At 48.3% G+C, this 18,220-nt stretch overlaps 1 protein-coding gene across 1 annotated transcript; it reads left to right on the top strand.

The window, feature by feature from the left end:
• DRD5 (dopamine receptor D5) lies at positions 1-1,981 on the top strand. Its single transcript, XM_072786603.1, has one exon. The coding sequence runs from the start codon at positions 1-3 to the stop codon at positions 1,423-1,425; it is 1,425 nt and encodes a 474-aa protein (XP_072642704.1). The 3' UTR covers positions 1,426-1,981.
• The last annotated feature ends 16,239 nt before the right edge of the window (positions 1,982-18,220 follow it).

Genomic DNA, 18,220 nt, shown 5'->3' with positions numbered 1-18,220 from the left:
ATGCTGCCGCCGGGGCGCAACGGCTCCGCGTACCGGGCGCGGTTCGGGCAGCAGCAGCGGGCGCCGCGGGGCGCCGCGGGGGGCGCGGAGGGGGCGGCGCCGCTGGGGCCCGCGCAGGTGGTCACCGCCGGCCTCCTGACCCTGCTCATCGTCTGGACCCTGCTGGGCAACGTGCTGGTGTGCGCGGCCATCGTGCGCAGCCGCCACCTGCGCGCCAAGATGACCAACGTCTTCATCGTGTCTCTGGCCGTGTCCGACCTCTTCGTGGCGCTGCTGGTCATGCCCTGGAAGGCGGTGGCCGAGGTGGCCGGATACTGGCCCTTTGGGGCCTTCTGCGACATCTGGGTGGCCTTCGACATCATGTGCTCCACCGCCTCCATCCTGAACCTGTGCGTCATCAGCGTGGACCGCTACTGGGCCATCTCCAGGCCCTTCCGCTATGAGCGCAAGATGACCCAGCGTGTGGCGTTGGTCATGGTCGGCCTGGCCTGGACCTTGTCCATTCTCATCTCCTTCATCCCGGTTCAACTGCATTGGCACAGGGACAAGGCGGACCCCTGGGGCGGCGTGGAGCCGCCCTCGGTCCTGGCCAACGGGACGCCCTGGGAGGACGCCGGGGAGCCAGAGGCGAGGGCGGAAAACTGTGACTCCAGCCTGAACCGCACATACGCAATCTCCTCGTCGCTCATCAGCTTCTACATCCCCGTGGCCATCATGATCGTGACCTACACGCGCATCTACCGCATCGCCCAGGTGCAGATCCGCAGGATTTCCTCCCTGGAGCGCGCCGCGGAGCACGCGCAGAGCTGCCGCAGCCGCGCAGCCTGTGCCCCTGACACCAGCCTGCGGGCATCCATCAAGAAGGAGACCAAAGTCCTCAAGACCCTGTCGGTGATCATGGGGGTCTTCGTGTGCTGCTGGCTGCCCTTCTTCATCCTTAACTGCATGGTCCCCTTCTGCAGCGGACGCCCCGAGGGTCCTCGGGCGGGCCTCCCCTGCGTCAGCGAGACCACCTTCGACGTCTTCGTCTGGTTCGGCTGGGCCAACTCGTCGCTCAACCCGGTCATCTACGCCTTCAACGCTGACTTCCGGAAGGTGTTTGCGCAGCTGCTGGGGTGCAGCCACCTGTGCGCCCGCACACCCGTGGAGACAGTGAACATCAGCAATGAGCTCATCTCCTACAACCAGGACACCGTCCTCCACAAGGAGATCGCAGCTGCCTACATCCATATGATCCCCAATGCCGTGACCCCGGGGGACGGGGAGGTGGACAAGCAGGAGGAGAGCCCTTTCGACCGCATGTCCCGGATCTCTCAGGCGTCCCCCGATGGTGACCCTGCTGCCGAGTCCCTCTGGGAGCTGGACTGCGAGGGGGAGATTTCGTTGGGCAAAATAACACCTTTCACCCCAAACGGAATCCATTAAACTGCCTAAGAAGCGCCCCTCCTGGATCTACATGACTGCACAGACACTAACCAGCATGCGGAATACACACTCACAGATACGTCTCCAGTGCTGCTCAGTTGATCACATTTTCTGTGTCTGTGTCTGTAGTCGCCCGTGTGCTGAGAAGCCTCACCAGACTGATTTGCTGTTTGAAGAATTGGCAGAAGTGTTTGACATAAACTCAGTCAAATATACCCCAGTCCAGCAGAAATGGACCAAGGGTTCGGTTAGAGAAGAGAAGGTGGTGTTTGATTAAAAAAAAAAAAAAATAGCAGCTGGTCTTTAAAAAATATGCCCTCCCCTCCCTTTTAAACAAATGGATTGATCAGTGACTTATTTTTGTTCAGTTGATTTTTAGACAACAGGTTCTATGTGTGTGTTGCGCTGATGGGGTGTGTGTGTGTGGCTTTCCTGTATCCAGCTTCCTGTGGCCCTTTGTTTATGCAATTTCTGCTCTCTGTGTGTGTCTTTACAACAGCTGAGCAACTCTTTCTGATTTGTTCTGGTGTCTAATAAACACAAAATATGTGGATTATGAGGTGATTATCTTTGCTTTGCCAGATTGGTTTTCAGGATAGTTCCTGGAGAAACCATGAGAGCATCCTTAATATCAGGGTAGATGTTGGCTTGGTCTGGAAGCACATCTTTATTTTCTTTGCAGACAGGTTGTCCTTACAGGTACACACAGGAACAAGGACCGTGAAGAGCTTCCAGTTCCTCAGGTTTTGTTGTGTGTGTGTGCGTGTGTGTGCAGTTTTTTTTCTTTTTTTTAGATACACACATCTCAAGTCTGTGCTGAGAGCTGGCTTTAGTGCCACAAAGTATCAAATAGGGACTTCTCCGGTCTGAAATTCTAATATATTTTTTCTCATTTGGAATCTCCTTTTTAAAAATAACATACAAGAATATTCCCATTTCCTAGGCAGATGCTATTAGTTCATTGAAAAGTCATAAAGAATAATAGCCGAGTCTTTCTCTGTCTTGAATCTGTAGTGTTTTAGACTTACGTGGCTTTGGTTCCACATTTCTGAAGGGCTCTGAAATGTGTGAGCTGATATGCTTTAAAAAACAAATCTCATTTTTTAAATAGTCATTTTCATTTGTAGACAACAGGAAATGAGAAAACACATTTTAATGAAAATCGAGGAGCCAGAGATGATATTTGAATGAATCAGAAATGGGAAAATCTATTGATTGAGGTGCTCAACAGAAAAAAGAGCCCAATGAATTCCTAGCTTTTGGTTCCTCTCTGAAGCCTGCACAGGAAAGGGGAACCTTTTATTCCAGAACCATTCCAATTGAGAGCATGTTATTACCACTAGATCTAAATGTGAGCATTGTTAATGGAAGCAAATGAGATCTGAATATGTGATGTCTTACAAGTCCCTACTCTGAAGCAGGCTTATCAAGGACAGTTCAATCAATTTTGGTCTCTTAGGGATAATTTTATTGTCAATCTACTGAACAACTGTGTCTAGTTCACCACAAAACGTGCCGTGCTTGACACATAATGGCTAATCCATATTTGTTGAGTGAATACCTCTGGAATGGTGAGGTTGAAACCAAGTCCTATTTGGTACCTTAAGTTTCATTAGTGATTTAGCCAAACTGATAATAGAATCTGAGGTCTGTGCTCAGTTTTTGGCCTCTGGTGAACCTATCACTTGTGTGGACCACTAGGGATACCTCGAGAGGCATGAGAAGTGCCCTGCTCTAGGATTCAGAAGCTGTCTGTGTGACCTTGAGTGACTCCAATCACCTTTCTGGGCCGTACTTTCTGTCTGCCTCTGTAAGTTGAGACACTTCTACTAGAGCACTGTTTTTCAAATTGTTCATGATGCAGACATTATGGGTGGGGTCTCGGGTGAAGTAAGCTCAGCAAACCTTGCTCAAATAAGTGTTTTCTCTACAGGGCTTCTTAGAGCTTTTCTGTGCAGTGTGAATCCCCAAGCAGGAAAGAATTCTGTGTTGCTTCCCGATGTCTTTGACCTTGTGAATCCTTGCTTGGTTTAATTCCTTATACCCTTCTCTCCGGAGACCACAGTTTCAGGGAACACAGTTTGGAAGTCTCTTAAGTAGAGCTAATCTGTTCTAAAGGACCCACTGTTATAAGAAAGCAAGGTTTTGTTTCGTTCTGTTTTGTTTTTGTTGCAAACCTGTTCTAGGCCCCAGTTCCAACAGTTTCCGTGTTAGGAAAATGAGTTATGTGGGGACTTTGAAAATCCCTTCTGCAAAATATCTCTAATCATTTTTTTTTTAACTTTTATTTATTTATGATAGTCACACAGAGAGAGAGAGAGAGAGGCAGAGACACAGGCAGAGGGAGAAGCAGGCTCCATGCACTGGGAGCCCGACGTGGGATTCGATCCCGGGTCTCCAGGATCGTGCCCCGGGCCAAAGGCAGGCGCCAAACCGCTGCGCCACCCAGGGATCCCCTCTCTAATCATTTCTTATAATTATTTACATCTACCGTGTGCTGGTCACTGTTCTACGAATGTAGTCACCAATTAGATACTCTGGTGTGTTGAACTTCTGCTTTCATAGGAGGGAGACAAGCGGAGGAACACGACCACACTGTACTGTTCTGCAGTGTGTGCTGTACTGCTTAGACTCTGATATATCGGGTCAGGCAGTGATGATTGATGTGATACCAACAGCACAATGAGTAGGGTGGGGAGCTGCTGTCTTATTTTGGGTGCTGTGTCTCAGAAGAGGCGGTATGCATAGAGACCCAGACAAAGGAGGAGGGTCGGGGGATGTTAATGTCTAGGAGGAGGAGTGCTCCTGGCACAGGGAATGGGAGTGTGAATGCCTGGAAATGGGACTATACTTGGCACCCCAGGAGAAAATAAAGGTGGTCAGTGTGGCTGGAGGCCCTTGAGAGGCTTATTCTAGGAATGGAATAGCAGCAACGGCAGGTACTATAGGCCGCATTGGGCTCTGGGTACCACGCATGTGTTAATTCATTCATTGCTCACTGCCAGGCAGGCACCTTTATTACCCCCATTTTACAGACGAGGAAATGATAGCATTAGGAAGCAAAATAATGAGCCCAGGGTTTCATAGCTGGGCTTGAACTTGGGCAGTCTGGCTGTGGAGTCTTTAATCCTCACTGCCCTGCAGTGGTGAGAAGGGCTGCCAGGACATTCCCAGTTAGCAGGTCACTAATGCGGGGATCTGAACATCCCTTGTCCATTTGTTAATTAGCTGGTTACCTGACACTTTCCAGTGACAACTTTCTATGTGTAAGCCAACCTCCGCTGTGCACCTGCTCTGAACACTCTTTCATATTTGGAGGGGAGGCAGCAGAGGGCAGTGGAAAAAAGGAATCTTGTCCTGAGCCCTTATGTGGACAGCCAAGTGCTTTCCTTTACATTTATATATATATTTAATTTAAATTCAATTTGCTAACATATAGTATAACACCTAGTGCTCATCACATCACGTGCCCGCCTTAATGCCCGTCACCCAGCCACCCTAGCCATCCTGATTCTATTTGATCCTCACATTAACCTCACATACTGTCATTTGTCCATTTTACAGATGAGGACACTGAGGCACATAGGGCTTAAGTTGCTTATCCAGGTTATACGACAGTAAGTGGTGGGACAACTGTTTACACTTGGGCTAGTGGTTCTCAGTTGGGGAGATTTTGTTCCCCAGGGGACATTTGGCCATGTCTGGAGACACTTTTGATTGTCACAACCGGGTGTGGGGTGCTCCTGCCATTTAGTGGGAAGAGGCCAAGGCTAAACATCTCACAGCGCACGGGGCAGCCTCCACCACAAGGAATTATCCAGCCCTGAGAGGCCCTGAGCCAGGCTGGTGGATTTGGGTCCCAGCAGTGCACCCACAGAGCCACCACTGCCAGGGCTCTGAAGCTCCACAGCTGCGAGTTCAAATTTCAGCCATTTATTAGATAACTAATAAATATTAGTTACCTAGCATTTATTAGTTATCTAAATTAGGCCCCTCTTCTAGTTTCAGGTTTTGTTGTTTGTTTTTAAGATGTATTTATTTATTGGAGAGAGAGAGAGAGAGTGGGACTGTGGGGGGGAGAGGGAGAGAGAGAGAGAGAGGATCTCTAACTGATCTGCGCTGAGCATGGAGCCCGACGTGGGGCTCAATCCCAGGACCCTGAGATCATGACATGAGCCAAACGCAAGAGTCAGATGCTTAACCTAGTGCACCACCCGAGCAACCCCAGTTTTAGTTTCTCTATCTGAAAAATGGATGCATTAACCCCAAAGGTTGGGATGAGGGTTAAATGAGTGTGTATAACACGGAGCTTATTTTTGTGCTCTTTTTCTTTCTCTTGCTCCTCATTAAAAGAAGTTCAAGGCTTGATACATTTTAAGTAGACTTTGAGGTTCCTAGCTTGGGTTGAACCACATCGTCCTAGAAGCTGAGGCCACCAGAACCGAGATTCATTCTGTCTTGCCCTCAGTCTTCTTGGCTTAGAATAGTGTCTGGTGTGGAGGAGATGCTCTATGGAGCATCCACCTTGGACACACACACACACACACACACGTCTTAGGTGTTACGACTGAGTGAGTATGTAGGTGTTTACGCAGCAAGCCCTGGGTGGGTATTGCCCATTGCAGGGTGGTGGTCCTCAAATTTGGGGCTGATCAAAAGCCTGCAGGACTGAAAGCCCCATAGGGAGTGAGTGTTATCATTGTGCAACACACCTGGGTGCTCTTTTATAACTAGCAAGGTGCCTCCATATTTCCCCCAGAGCTCCACAAATCCCTTGTGAGTCCCTTCCAGCTGACCCAGGACACGGTGGGAGGAGAGATGTCCAGAGACTCATCCAAGGTCACCCAGACAGAGACCTACACTAAATTTGAAGGTGGCCATAATGCCTGCTCCCTACCCACCCCACGGCATGGGAGGAACACGTGACAACAGGCGAGCAACAAGCACTTCCTTAAAATCCATGCTTCACCACCCTCACCCCCTCCTGGCTATGTGTGATGACAGGAATGACGTGTCCCTGTCACTTGGTCGCAAGTCCTTAGAGTTTGGATTTGTCTGGTGTTTGCTCCTGCACAGATTCCACTATGACCTTCGGGCAGGAATCCCACTGAAGCAATGCCGTGTCCCTCCCAGAGCATCATCTTGGGGCACATGCTGTCAATTCCCACCACTGGCAGTGTCCCTTGTGACCACAGGGCTATGGCAGTGTCTGCTGTAAAGGTACTTGATACTTGATACAAAGATACTTGACAAGTATCCCTTGGAGAGACACTTTGAAACTATGAAAACACCCCCTCATTCCTCAAGCTTTTACCCACTGGTTTTAGCATCTATTAATGATCCTTCCCTGAATCAATCATTGTTGTGATTGCCAGACGGTGTGTGCAGAAAAAGTCCATCATTGTTTTACTGTTGGTTTTTTTTACTGTAAGTTAGAGTATTTATTTATTTTTTAATTTATACCTGTGTAGACTCGTGGACTCCTAGATTTTATAATAGGTTATAATCCTTTCCTCTCCATAGAGACAGAGACACCGGCAGAGGGAGAAGCAGGCCCCCTGGGGGGAACCCGATACAGGACTCGATCCCAGGACCCCAGGATCATGACCTGAGCCAAAGGCAGACGCTCAGCCGCTGAGCCACCCAGATCCCCCGGTGTCCTTTTGAGATATTGCCATTAGTCCTTGGGCAGTTTGCTGTTTTTTGGCCCAAACACTCCAGACTGATCCTGTATATTTCCTGCCTGAGCTCTGGAATCAACCATTTCTTTAAGGAGTTTCAGTTCCTTTTAACAGGGAATGATATTTAGGAATCAAGATTTGGGCACTGGGGTGTTCCTGCTACTGAGGCAGTTGGTTTCTAGGCGCCCTCAAAGGACAGAGCTGGGAAGTAGATATAGGTATATACACGCACACGTGTACTCCTATGTGCATACACGCATACCCATAAGCGTCTCTCCATTTCTATACCTTGCTACGTACATGCATTAAGTCCCATGGGTTTATTCTGATACCTTGTGGACATATTTTGAAATCATCACTCCCATTCAAATTCTGACTCACTAACTTCTCACTTCATGAGGTCTGGAGGTCAAAGAGATCAAGTTACCTGCCAAGGTTTTGTTTTGTTTTTCCATATTAAAAAAGGGGATTAGTAACTGGACTTACCTTGCAGTCGACTGGCAGGGTTCTGTGATATGATGCAAGCAGAATGGAAGGCCACGTCGACAGTGAGAATCTGAACACTAATAACTCTGCGATTGTATCCACAAGACTGGAAAGCAGGGCAGGCCTCTCTGTGTCCATGCAGCAGTCCTATGCTTGCTCCATTTTTGGATGCTCCATTCTAGAAACCAGGAGCTCAGGAGCCAATATCCAGAGAGGGATGGATTGGGTCAACAGCAAATCAGACTCAGCCACAACTGGACCAAGAAGAATCAGGGCAAGATGTCAAGTGTGATAAGGGGAGAAATGGTTGAGACCAGAGGGGGATATTTAGAAGAGAATGTTCCTGAACTCTTACGGGACCCCTTGAAGTTTTAGCCCACTTTGGGGGAGGACTCAAAGGAAGCATGGCCCTGCCCACTCACAGCGGGGACAGAGCCATCAGACTTTTGCTTTGACACTGTTAAGGAGATGCCATTTTGCCATTCCCAATTTGGGGCCTGGGGACGCATGTGTCCCGTTTGTAAGGATATGAACACAATACTGGGCTCAGGGAAACATCGAGAACATTGTTTTCTGGACAGAAATGGCCACCATTGTTTCTTTTCTTTAGCAATGTTTTAGGTACTTTCAGCAAATTTGAAAGCTGATTGATCAAAACTCATTTTGTCTCCTTCCTGCATTGTGTGCATGTGGAAACTAGGCCCAGAGAAGCTGAGGGACTGGTCCAAGAAGCCCAGCAAGGTCGTAGGAATCTAGAACCCAGGTCTCCAGGCCCCCGGATCAGTGCTCCTTCCACAGCCATTTGCACCTTTCATTGGGAGGCAGAAGGTGCTTCCTGTTCTCAGAAAGGTTTTTCCAAAGGTGATCACGGTGCAAAAAAGTCCACGGCCAATTGTCCTTTCTATATAAAATAAGTTGATGAGATTTATTCTTTTCCTACCTTCTCCCCCGATAAGATGGAGTATTGCTAGTTGTTTGTGGATGAACTACAGATGCTCAGGGATTTTTAGGACCCTGATTAGTTCTTTTTGAAAGGAGTTGAGAATGGTCATTTAGCGCTGAGAAACCGTAGGTGGCAGGGGCAGGGTGAGAGTGAGGGGGTAAGGGTGGGGGGTATGGGCATCTGAAAGGCCTGTTCTTTGTCTTGTTATTTCATGAGAGAGAGCAGGACTTTCTTAGTGAAGTGGCAGGAAGCCATTGTCAAAGAAGAGAAGAGGACTTTACAAATGAAATGAGGGCCCCTGGTGGCTCAGTCAGTGAAGTGTCCTCTGCCTTCGGCTCAGGTCATGATCATGGGGTCCTGGGATCAAATCCTGCATCGAGCTCCTTGCTCCGTGGGGAGTCTGCGTCTCCCTCTGCCCCTCCCCCGGCTCATGTGTCTGTCTCAAAAATAAATAAATAAAATCTTTAAAAAGAAATGAAATGAATACAAGCTCAGAGGCACTAGGTCTCCGTTACTGCGGTGCCCTCCTGCAGGGAGAGGGGCTGCAGCCTACAGCTGTAAGTGCCTCTCTGTCCCCTTCCCCCTGCCCCTCCCCTTCAGTATAATAATTTGGCACGAAGAAAGAGCACCACGTCAGGAAGCAGGAGGTTTGGGTTCAAGTCCCAGCTGTGGGATTTTAGGTAAATGATCCAATATCTCTGAGTCGGCGTTCCTCATCTCAAATAATGAAAACCATCGGGCAGCCCGGGTGGCTCAGCGGTTTAGTGCCACCTTCAGCCCAGGGCCTGATCCTGGAGACCCGGGGTCGAGTCCCACGTCTGGCTCCCTGCATGGAGCCTGCTTCTCTCTCTGCCTGTGTCTCGCCTCTCTCTCTCTCTCTCTCTCTCATGAATAAATAAATAAAGTCTTAAAAAAAAAACCCATCATGCTTCCATCACAGGGTCATTATGAAGGTAAAAAAGCCTCATTTACTCGACTTCACTCCAGGTCAGATGGCACATGGGGGTTTGTACAGAGTGGTCTCGCTGATCCTTCATAGCAGCCTTATAAGTGCGACAGCCCCTTCCCATTGCACAGCTAAGGATGCTGGGGTTCAGCGAAGTCATGTTACTCGCTCTAGATGACACAGCTAAGAAGTGTCTGTGTGGCTCGCCACTGCTCCCCCATGGAAAGAATGCGAGGACGATAACTTGCCAGCCAAACAGAATAAACCGGGGGCTCCAAAGATGTATGAATTGCCCACTCTGTGCCCAGGAGTAAAGGTGGACTGGCATCATGGTCTCTGCTTCCATGACCTGCTATCATAGTCTGTGCAGGTGCCCAAGGCCATCCAAGTGGGGGTGAGGACCAGAGGTCTGGGTCTGGGACCTCCACCCCCCAAGACAGTCGCCAGTGCTGCCTGACTACTGAATCAGTGCCAGGCACTGTGCCCGGGGCTTCTGGGTATGAGCCAGTGAGTCCTTGCGCCAGCTGGGGCTCTGAGACAGGTGCTCCCAGCATCCCTGCTGTGCAGCACAGTCCAGAAATTCGCTTCACTGCCACTCAAAGCCAAGGCTGGAGCCTCACGGAGAATGGCTTCCTCGGGGCCTGGGTTCTCCTGCCTGGTGATACGGAGACCCTCCTGGCTCCTCCAGGGTCAACTTTCAGTGTGAGCTCCTCTGTGCCTTTGTTTTGCTTCTCTTGATCTTAGGCACTCTGCAGGTGTCTGAAATTTTCTCCCTGAGAGTCCAAAAGCATTTTGTGATGGGTGGGTTGACGGATCCTCAGGAGAATGCCTTTGCATACAAATAGGAGGGACTCCCCCTTGACTCCTGATTGCCAGATGCCAGGGAAGGGTTTGCTGGTCCAGAAGGGGGGGAGGGACGCATTGATCTGGTCGGAGCACAGGCCCCTAGTTCCCAGTCATGTTTCCCCACACAAGCACAGGGCACCTTCACGCTCCATGTCCATGGAGTACCTCGGGGCGCCGGAGAACACCCAGAGCAGAGGGTTATGAGAACAGTGGTTTGTTCTGTGCTTGCTATATGCTAAACATTTTATAAACATTAACTCACTTAATGATCACAAAAGACCCAGGAGGTAGGTACAGTTAACGCCACCATTTATGAGTGACAAAATTGAGGAAGAGAGAGGTCCAGTGACTTGTCCAAGGTCACACAGCGAGTATGGGCAGATCTGAAATTCAGATCTGGGCAGTAAGGCTCGGAGCCCACTCTCCCCACTAAATACTCTGCCTCATGTGGCTGCGTGGCTAATGCTCCCTTAGCCCTGAAGGCTGGGGGCTAGGGGAGTGCCCCGAGATATCCCATCCAGAGACCTCAATCCATCCCTATCTTTTTCTTGAACACTACCTCAACAATTGTTTGAGGTGACAAAGAGCTGTTTCCTGACCTTGACATTGTCACCTGTAGTTGTTCCCAGACCATTCCCATTCCCCATAGCCATGCCTTCCTCCAGCAACCTTGGCCAGGGGTTCTAAAGAACATGGGGTCCTGGTTAACCTGGAGGCAGGAAGTGAAGAGGAATAACATGAATGGGGTTGACCAGGTACCTCAGTGGAATACGTGTCACACAGGAGGCAAGAGATCCAAACTCTGACGTGGGTGTTCAGTCCCCAACAACATCTGCCCCACCTGCTATCATGTTTAGGGAACTTTTGACAGATCAATGATTTTATTGCACACATAAGAGGCAGGTCTCTGTGGGAAAGGTGGCACATGGACGTAAATTCATACTGGTGTGCAAGTGATCGCTTCCACCCCCGGTCATCCCTCTGTAATTTGTTGACTAGCGAGGGACGCCTGGGTGGTTCAGCAGTTGAGCATCTACCTTTGGCTCAGGGCATGATCCCAGGATCCTGGGATTGAGTCCTGTATTGGGCTCCCTATGGGGAGCCTGCTTCTCCCTCTGCCTAAGTCTCTGCCTCTCTCTGTGTGTCTCTCATGAATAAATAAATAAAATCTTAAAAAAATTTTTTTGTTGATTAGTCCTGGGTGCTAGGGCTGTGAGCTGGGCCCCAGGATTGCCTAGGTGGGCAGGATACAGGCTGTGTGGAGCTCGGGGGGGGAAGAAGTGTGTCTTAAGTCCATTAACTGTGGTACAGGTTGAAAGCTCTCCATGCAGTGAGACAGTGAGAAAAAGCACAGGGATAATTCAAAGAGGGTGAGTTCCCGTCTAGAGGGAGCATCAGGAAATATCGTGTAGCTAACATAGCACCTAAATGAGCCCATGATAGGCCGGTAACAGGAGAGAAGGTGGGGAAAAGCAACATGAGAAGATGGAAGAGCATTTCCAAAGAGCAAAGATAAACAGATATTTTGTCCCTACCATTGAACACTGATGAAGATGCTGTGTCTCTAGAAACAAACATTTTAACCATAAGTCTATCAACATTGGCAAATTTTCCCCTAGCAAGTATTTTCTAGAGGAAAATGCACTGAACAAATTAAATGCATCGATCATTTTTCTCTTTGGCACAAGGAAGCCATTTACAGCTACTTTCCGTGTTCTTGTTTTAATCTTACTAAATTTGTTTTTATTGAATCAATTATTTTCCTCAAAAACTTCACAGTGAAGATGTCATTTATTCATCAGCTTCTTTTCTCCGTATCAAATTTCACCGATATCTTCTGCCACTGTGTTTTCTGTTTGGGGGAAGGGTGTTATTTTTAGCAATTTACCACTTCATTGTGTGATTGCCAGGTTTGTTATTCATTGATGATTTCTATCAGCAATATTCAGTATGAATCAGAATAAAAACTGGGAATTTGGGGGATGCCTGGGTGGCTCAGTGGTTGAGTGTCTGCCTTTGGCTCAGGTCGCCATCCTGGGGTCCTGGGATTGAGTTCCTCATTGGGCTCCCTTGGGAAGCCTGCTTCTCCCTCTGCCTCTGTCTCTGCCTCTCTCTGTGTGTCTCTCATGAATAAATAAATGAAATCTTAAAAAATTGGTAATTTGGATTTATCATTTAGCCAACTGATGAGAAATTTGTGATCAAATCTCAGACAACCCAGAATTGGCATATTTTCTTGGAGTGGTCAATTCCACTGCTAATTTGGTTGTTTTAAATACTTTCCATCAGATTGAAGATTGTGTGCTAACTGGGTCTCATGTCTCTCTCTAGCTTGCTGGCTATAGATCTTGAGACTCTTCAGCCTCCATGGTTGCATGAACCAATTCCTTCTAACAAATCTCTTTTCACACACACACACACACACACACACCCTACTGAGTCTGTTTCTTTGGAGAACCCTGACTGATACAGTCTCTGACTGGCTAGCAGGCTTAACAGGTGGACCTAGTACAATGAGAACTGGGTAGGTTTAGTGACTCATTCTAGAAGTTCAGGGGTAAGGTGGGTGGCCAGCAATTCAGCAGCTGGCATGAGAGTTTCTCATTATGGGATCTGAGAATCCAGGGATAGAGTCTCTTCCTGAAGGTCTAGTGGGGTTATCTGGAACTTTGGCCTCAGGAAGCAAGACCCTGGCTGACACTGGGCTGGGAAATGGGGCTCAGGGGGTGAGGTGTCTCATCAGCACAATGCAGGAAGGGCAGCAGAAGTACCAAATGGGTGGGGTTCAGTGTCTGGGGGTTCAGGGCAAAGCCCCAGGCTGACCGATATAGAGATTAATTTATTAATTTGTTGACTCATTACAGGAGGCAGCGTGGTATAGGGGTTATGCCACTCAGGCTCTGGAGTTGGGTTGTTAGTTTGGAATTCCCACTTACTAGCTATATGATCCTAGGGGTAACTTATGCCTAAGTTCCCCATTTGTTGAGGGGGGATAATTACAATACCACCCCATGTAATGCTGTAAGGATTAGATGGGATACTCTGTATAAAGCCCTTAGAATAATACCTGGCACATTGTTAGTACTGACTTAACTTTATATAACATGTTAGGCTTTGTTGTGATAATGCTGTGTAACAAACAGTCCCCAAATCTCAGTGCTAACAAATTGTTACTTCTCACATTCATGGATGAACTAGGCTCTAGTTCTGACCCTACAGGGCTTTCCTAGATTCTGATGGGCCTGGGTCCAGGCTGTGAGTTGGGTTCATGCCTCCTTCACTTGGCTTTCACTAGAAGACCCAGGAAAAGGGCAGCAGCTGTCTGAGACATGCTTATCCCATTTTGGAGGACAGAGTCACACGGGGCCACATCAAACCAAGCAAGGACATTTGATACCTCTGCAGAGATGTAGTATCACTAAGTTTACTCACACTCCAGTAGCCAAAGCAACAGCACACAGCCAAACCCAAGAGCAGTGGGGTGAGAGGCATACTGCCCTCATGGGGGTAGGGGAGCTAGTGGGAGCCGAATAATAATAGAGTCTACAAGAATACAGTTTCTCACAGTAACATTTCCTGGGTTCCTAACAGCTCCCAGGATGTGTTCCAAGCTCTAGGGATTCAGAAGTGAGTCAAATAGGGACCTGCCCTCAAGGGTACTCTCACTACACCAGCAAGAGCTGGCACAGGAGGTCATGGGAGGTTCCTAGCAGAACTTAACCCCTCCTGGGGGCCAGCAAGAACTACTTAAATTCCCAGATCTCTGTAAACTAGATATCACCAGCCTCATTTTACACATAAGGAGGCTCAGGGAGTTAAGTCAACTTGGTCCTGTAGCCAGAAAATGGCAGAGCCTGGATCGACACCCTGCTGTGACTGTCCCAATCACATGCTCTTGGCATGACAGCTCTGAACTCAAGTGTGAAGGTAGGGACAGCAGGACCACGACGAGGACTAGTCGAAACTCCTGATTCTGGTAGGAGTTGGTGGGCAGGCATGTGAGCTCCAGCAGGGACATCTGCAAACCTAGATCTTCCCAGCTGGACTAGTGACTTCAACCATCTGAAGGGCGGATTCAAATCATCAACTGCCAGTCCAGTGAATTGTCCAGAGGCTGCTTTCCACATCACCCATCCCATTGTTCCCTCCTGGAAAACATCTTTGATTCCCTGGAGTTTTGCCTGCCTTGTCTGTCCACAGTGCTGGGCACTATCTGCCAGGTGATGTCTCCGCTGTTATTCTATATTCATGTGTATCCAGGGCATCACTGCTCACAGAAAGCCTGTGTTCTTCAGCTTCACCTCCATGGTCCCCAGAGTGTCAGCCCAGGGAGGGGTACCGAGAGGCGGTTGAGCAGAAGTGTATGGAATGGGTGTATGAATGGCTGCATCAATAGAGGCTGCTGAGAGCTCAGGAAGGGGAGTGGATGAGGTTTATGCTTGTCCCTGTCCCCGCTCTGTCCTCTGGAGGACCTTCAGCCAGGAAGTGTCTGGCTCACACACACACACACCAGCGTATCTTGGGATGCAGGTGCAGGCACCCCTGGAGTACCCTTGTGTCTACCAGCGAACAGTGGCCGTGCAATCCCACTGTCTTGTAACTTCTGAGAAGTAGGCCTGAGGTTGTGATAGTTGTATTTGCTGTGTTCCATCAGGTGGCTTTGGGCTTCTATCAGGTCACCCAAATACTCCTCTTATGCAGAAGTGCCTGGCCCCCTGAACCGGAAGTGGCACCTTCCCCATCAGCCTAGAGTGTTTGTGCAGTCACGGCCACGCATCCCAACACCCACTACAATCAGAGCCTGCCAAGAAGCCTCATTTTCTCCGTGGGTTATTTATAACCAAATCATAGTGGGAATCATTATGTAAAGAGGGCTATTTCCTCCCCCGGGGTTGTCAATCTCTCATTTCACGGAAGGCTCTGCCTGCAGTGATCAGACTTAATGAATGGGCTTGTGAATTGGAAAGTACTCACAGCAGAGGAGCTTTGTTACTCTTATCTTTAAGAGAAAAAGAGCCCCGAAGATAAGGGAGCCTTAGGGATTTTCTAGTCTAACCTTCCAGCATTACAGATGGAAAAACTTGAGGATCACAGGAGGGAAGCTAATTGTTTAAGCTGAATAGTTACAGAAAGGGCCAGGGCCTGGAGACCTCTTTGTTCTAATTCATGATTAATCACTTACAATATGAGTGATTCTGAGCCAAGTCCCTGATGGTTCTGAGCCCAAGTTTTCCCTTCTGGAAGGCGGGGAGGCTGACATCGATTCTGTGATGGTTGGAGATACTGTGTATAAGCATCTGGCCCTAGTAGATGCTACAGTGATGGCACAGCAAACAAGTTAGTGCCATCACCCCAGGTTGCTTTAACCAAAGTAACGACACTAACAGCAAAACCAGAGTATATTCCCCTCATACACCAGGAGCTTTCAATGGGGAGAACACCTCCCATAAAGAATTTTGAATATTGTATTAGTGTACCCAGACTGCAGAGCTGCATTCTACAACAGTAGACTGTGTGGCATCGTCTCGGGCGCCAGTTGGTGGGCAAAAAAGAAGTTGTCACCGGGGAGCTAATGTGTGTCATGCAGCAGAAAAATAGTTGGTAAAACTGCTGTCTGATTAACAGGGATGTGGATGATGTGTCGAAGGAGCATATGGGGCTGGAGGGAGGAGAGGTTGAGAAACAGAATGCCTGCCCCATGTCCTTACTGCCACTGTAGGGAAGAAATGAGCTCAGAAAAAAAAAGGGCTAATCTGAAAGCAGGTTTGAACAGGAATGGAGAGTGCTGGAAATTCTGGGGCTCAAGGGTTGGAAGGCAAAGCTGCTTGTCATCTCCAAACGTAGAAGGTCCTAGATACAAATGCCAATTAGAAATCACGGCTAAGGCCAAATCAAGGGTGCAGCTGTCATGGTTTTTGTTAAATTGTTGACTCAATTAAGTTACGAGGTACTACATCCTTCAAGTGGACAAAATAGAGAGAGAAGAAGAACAGTGGGCTCCGCCTGAGAAGCTGGAGAGCCTGAGTGCTCACAGTTAAGTCAAGAGAGGGAGAGGAGTGTATCTGAAAGGATCATGGTATGGTTATTGCCTCTTGGAATAAAGTAATAAAACACCCGTGAAGCTTTTGAGAGAGTTCCGCTTTCATAGGAGCTCTAAACCCTATGCTTTTCAAGACTAAAATGGACCCTTGGGCCTCCTCAGTTCTACATGCAGAAAGCAGGCTAAGGACGAAGCGCAGTCCCTGAATTGGAGTACTCTCCAATGACTTATTTGGGAGGAAAACAGGATTTTCCAAAATGTAGAGTGAAGGGCCATGGAAAACCAGTGGTCTGGAAGCTACTGCTGAGGAGCAGAACCAGGGCATCTTCAGGAAGCATTTTGCTTCTCAAGGTGGGGCCCTCAACATCTGCCCAGCCCAATTTCAGAACAGCTGTAGGCTCGGGACAGCTGTGTGCCTTCTGGTCTTCCTTGGCATGGATGAGTGTCTACTGCTGCTGTCTTGTCCCAGTGACTCATGAGGAATTGATCTTCTGGGGTCCTTGGCCTTCTTAACCTCAAGGTTGCAGCTGCTGCAATTGCTGGTCTCATTTTTGTACTCAGAGTTATTTCCAATCACATGGGTGATTTATTTATTTATTTATTTTGCTTATGAATTATGGAAGCCTCACACCCAGTAAGCATCAGTCATTTTTACTCTTATCTAGAAAAGTTACTTCCCCCACCCTCAGTTTTGTCTACTGAAAAATGATAACAGTCCCATCCCTGTGATCTTAATGTGATGGAGAGACAGGACTGCAGTTCTCACAGTTTTGTGTCTGGGAGGACTGCAGGAGGACCGTGGTCATGTGATGGGTGGTCCTGGGCTGAGAAAGAGGAGACCTCAGTTATTGAATTAGTTTCTAGGGTGGCCATGACAAGACCCCACATATACATTTATATCCCTTTATTCTTGGTGTCATAGTAATTTCATAATTGAACTAAATCCTACAGAGACCAATGGAACCTGAGTATGGAAATACAATGGGTTTCATGAAAGAAAGTTGATTTCGTTTATAAAGCTCTGAAAGTTGGACTCACTAAAGTAGTTGCTGCCAAATTAAAGTGGGAGAGACATCTGTAGACTACTTTTTAAACCTAGTAGAAATAAGAAAGAAATCTACATTCAGATTGCTCCACGAGTGTCAGAGGCCGGCTTGTGAAAGACAAAATGAAGGTCCAATCAACCAAATGACCCTGAAAGGAACGTTCTTGACTTCCATAAAAAGTGAATGAATGCATGTTTGCATTTCAAAATAAGGCAGGTGTCACGCACGGATCGCTTGTTCGTTTCCACCTTAACTTCTTTGATTTAATTCATCTACGGAATCAGTTGGGCTAGGCTGGGTTTTGCTGCGGTAATAACCAAACTCTGAATCTCAGTGGCTTACAACAGCAAAAGTTTATCTCTTGCTCACGCAGCAGGACCACTCCAGAAGCCGGGCTGCCGGGACAGGCTCTCCCTGGGAACTGCCGATTTTGTGGCAGAAGGACAAGAGGAAGATGGTGAACCACGAGCTGCCTCTCAACGCTTCTGCTTCGAAGGGATGCATATCACTGCCACCCTCGTTTCATTGGCTCACCAAAGTCATGCGATCCCTCCTGCAGTCACTTGGCTGAGGAAGCATCCTCCTCCACGGAGGCTGGGCTCCTCCTCCACAGCCCAGCAAGCCCACCAGCCACAGGCATCAGCTGCTTGTGATAAGGGAACTTCCACTCTTATCTTACAGACGAACTAGTAAGAGTACTGGCCAACAATTATTGTGTGCTTCTTGAGTGCTGGGCACTGTTCTGGGCGCTTTGCATTTATTAACTTGCTGCGTTCTCACTGAAATCCTAGAAGTAGGCACCATCAT

Source organism: Canis lupus, chromosome 2, assembly GCF_048164855.1.
Source record: "Canis lupus baileyi chromosome 2, mCanLup2.hap1, whole genome shotgun sequence".
NCBI lineage: Eukaryota > Metazoa > Chordata > Mammalia > Carnivora > Canidae > Canis > Canis lupus.
The sequence above is the reverse complement of the archived record's forward strand: the minus strand, read 5'-3'. Positions and strand labels throughout refer to the sequence as shown.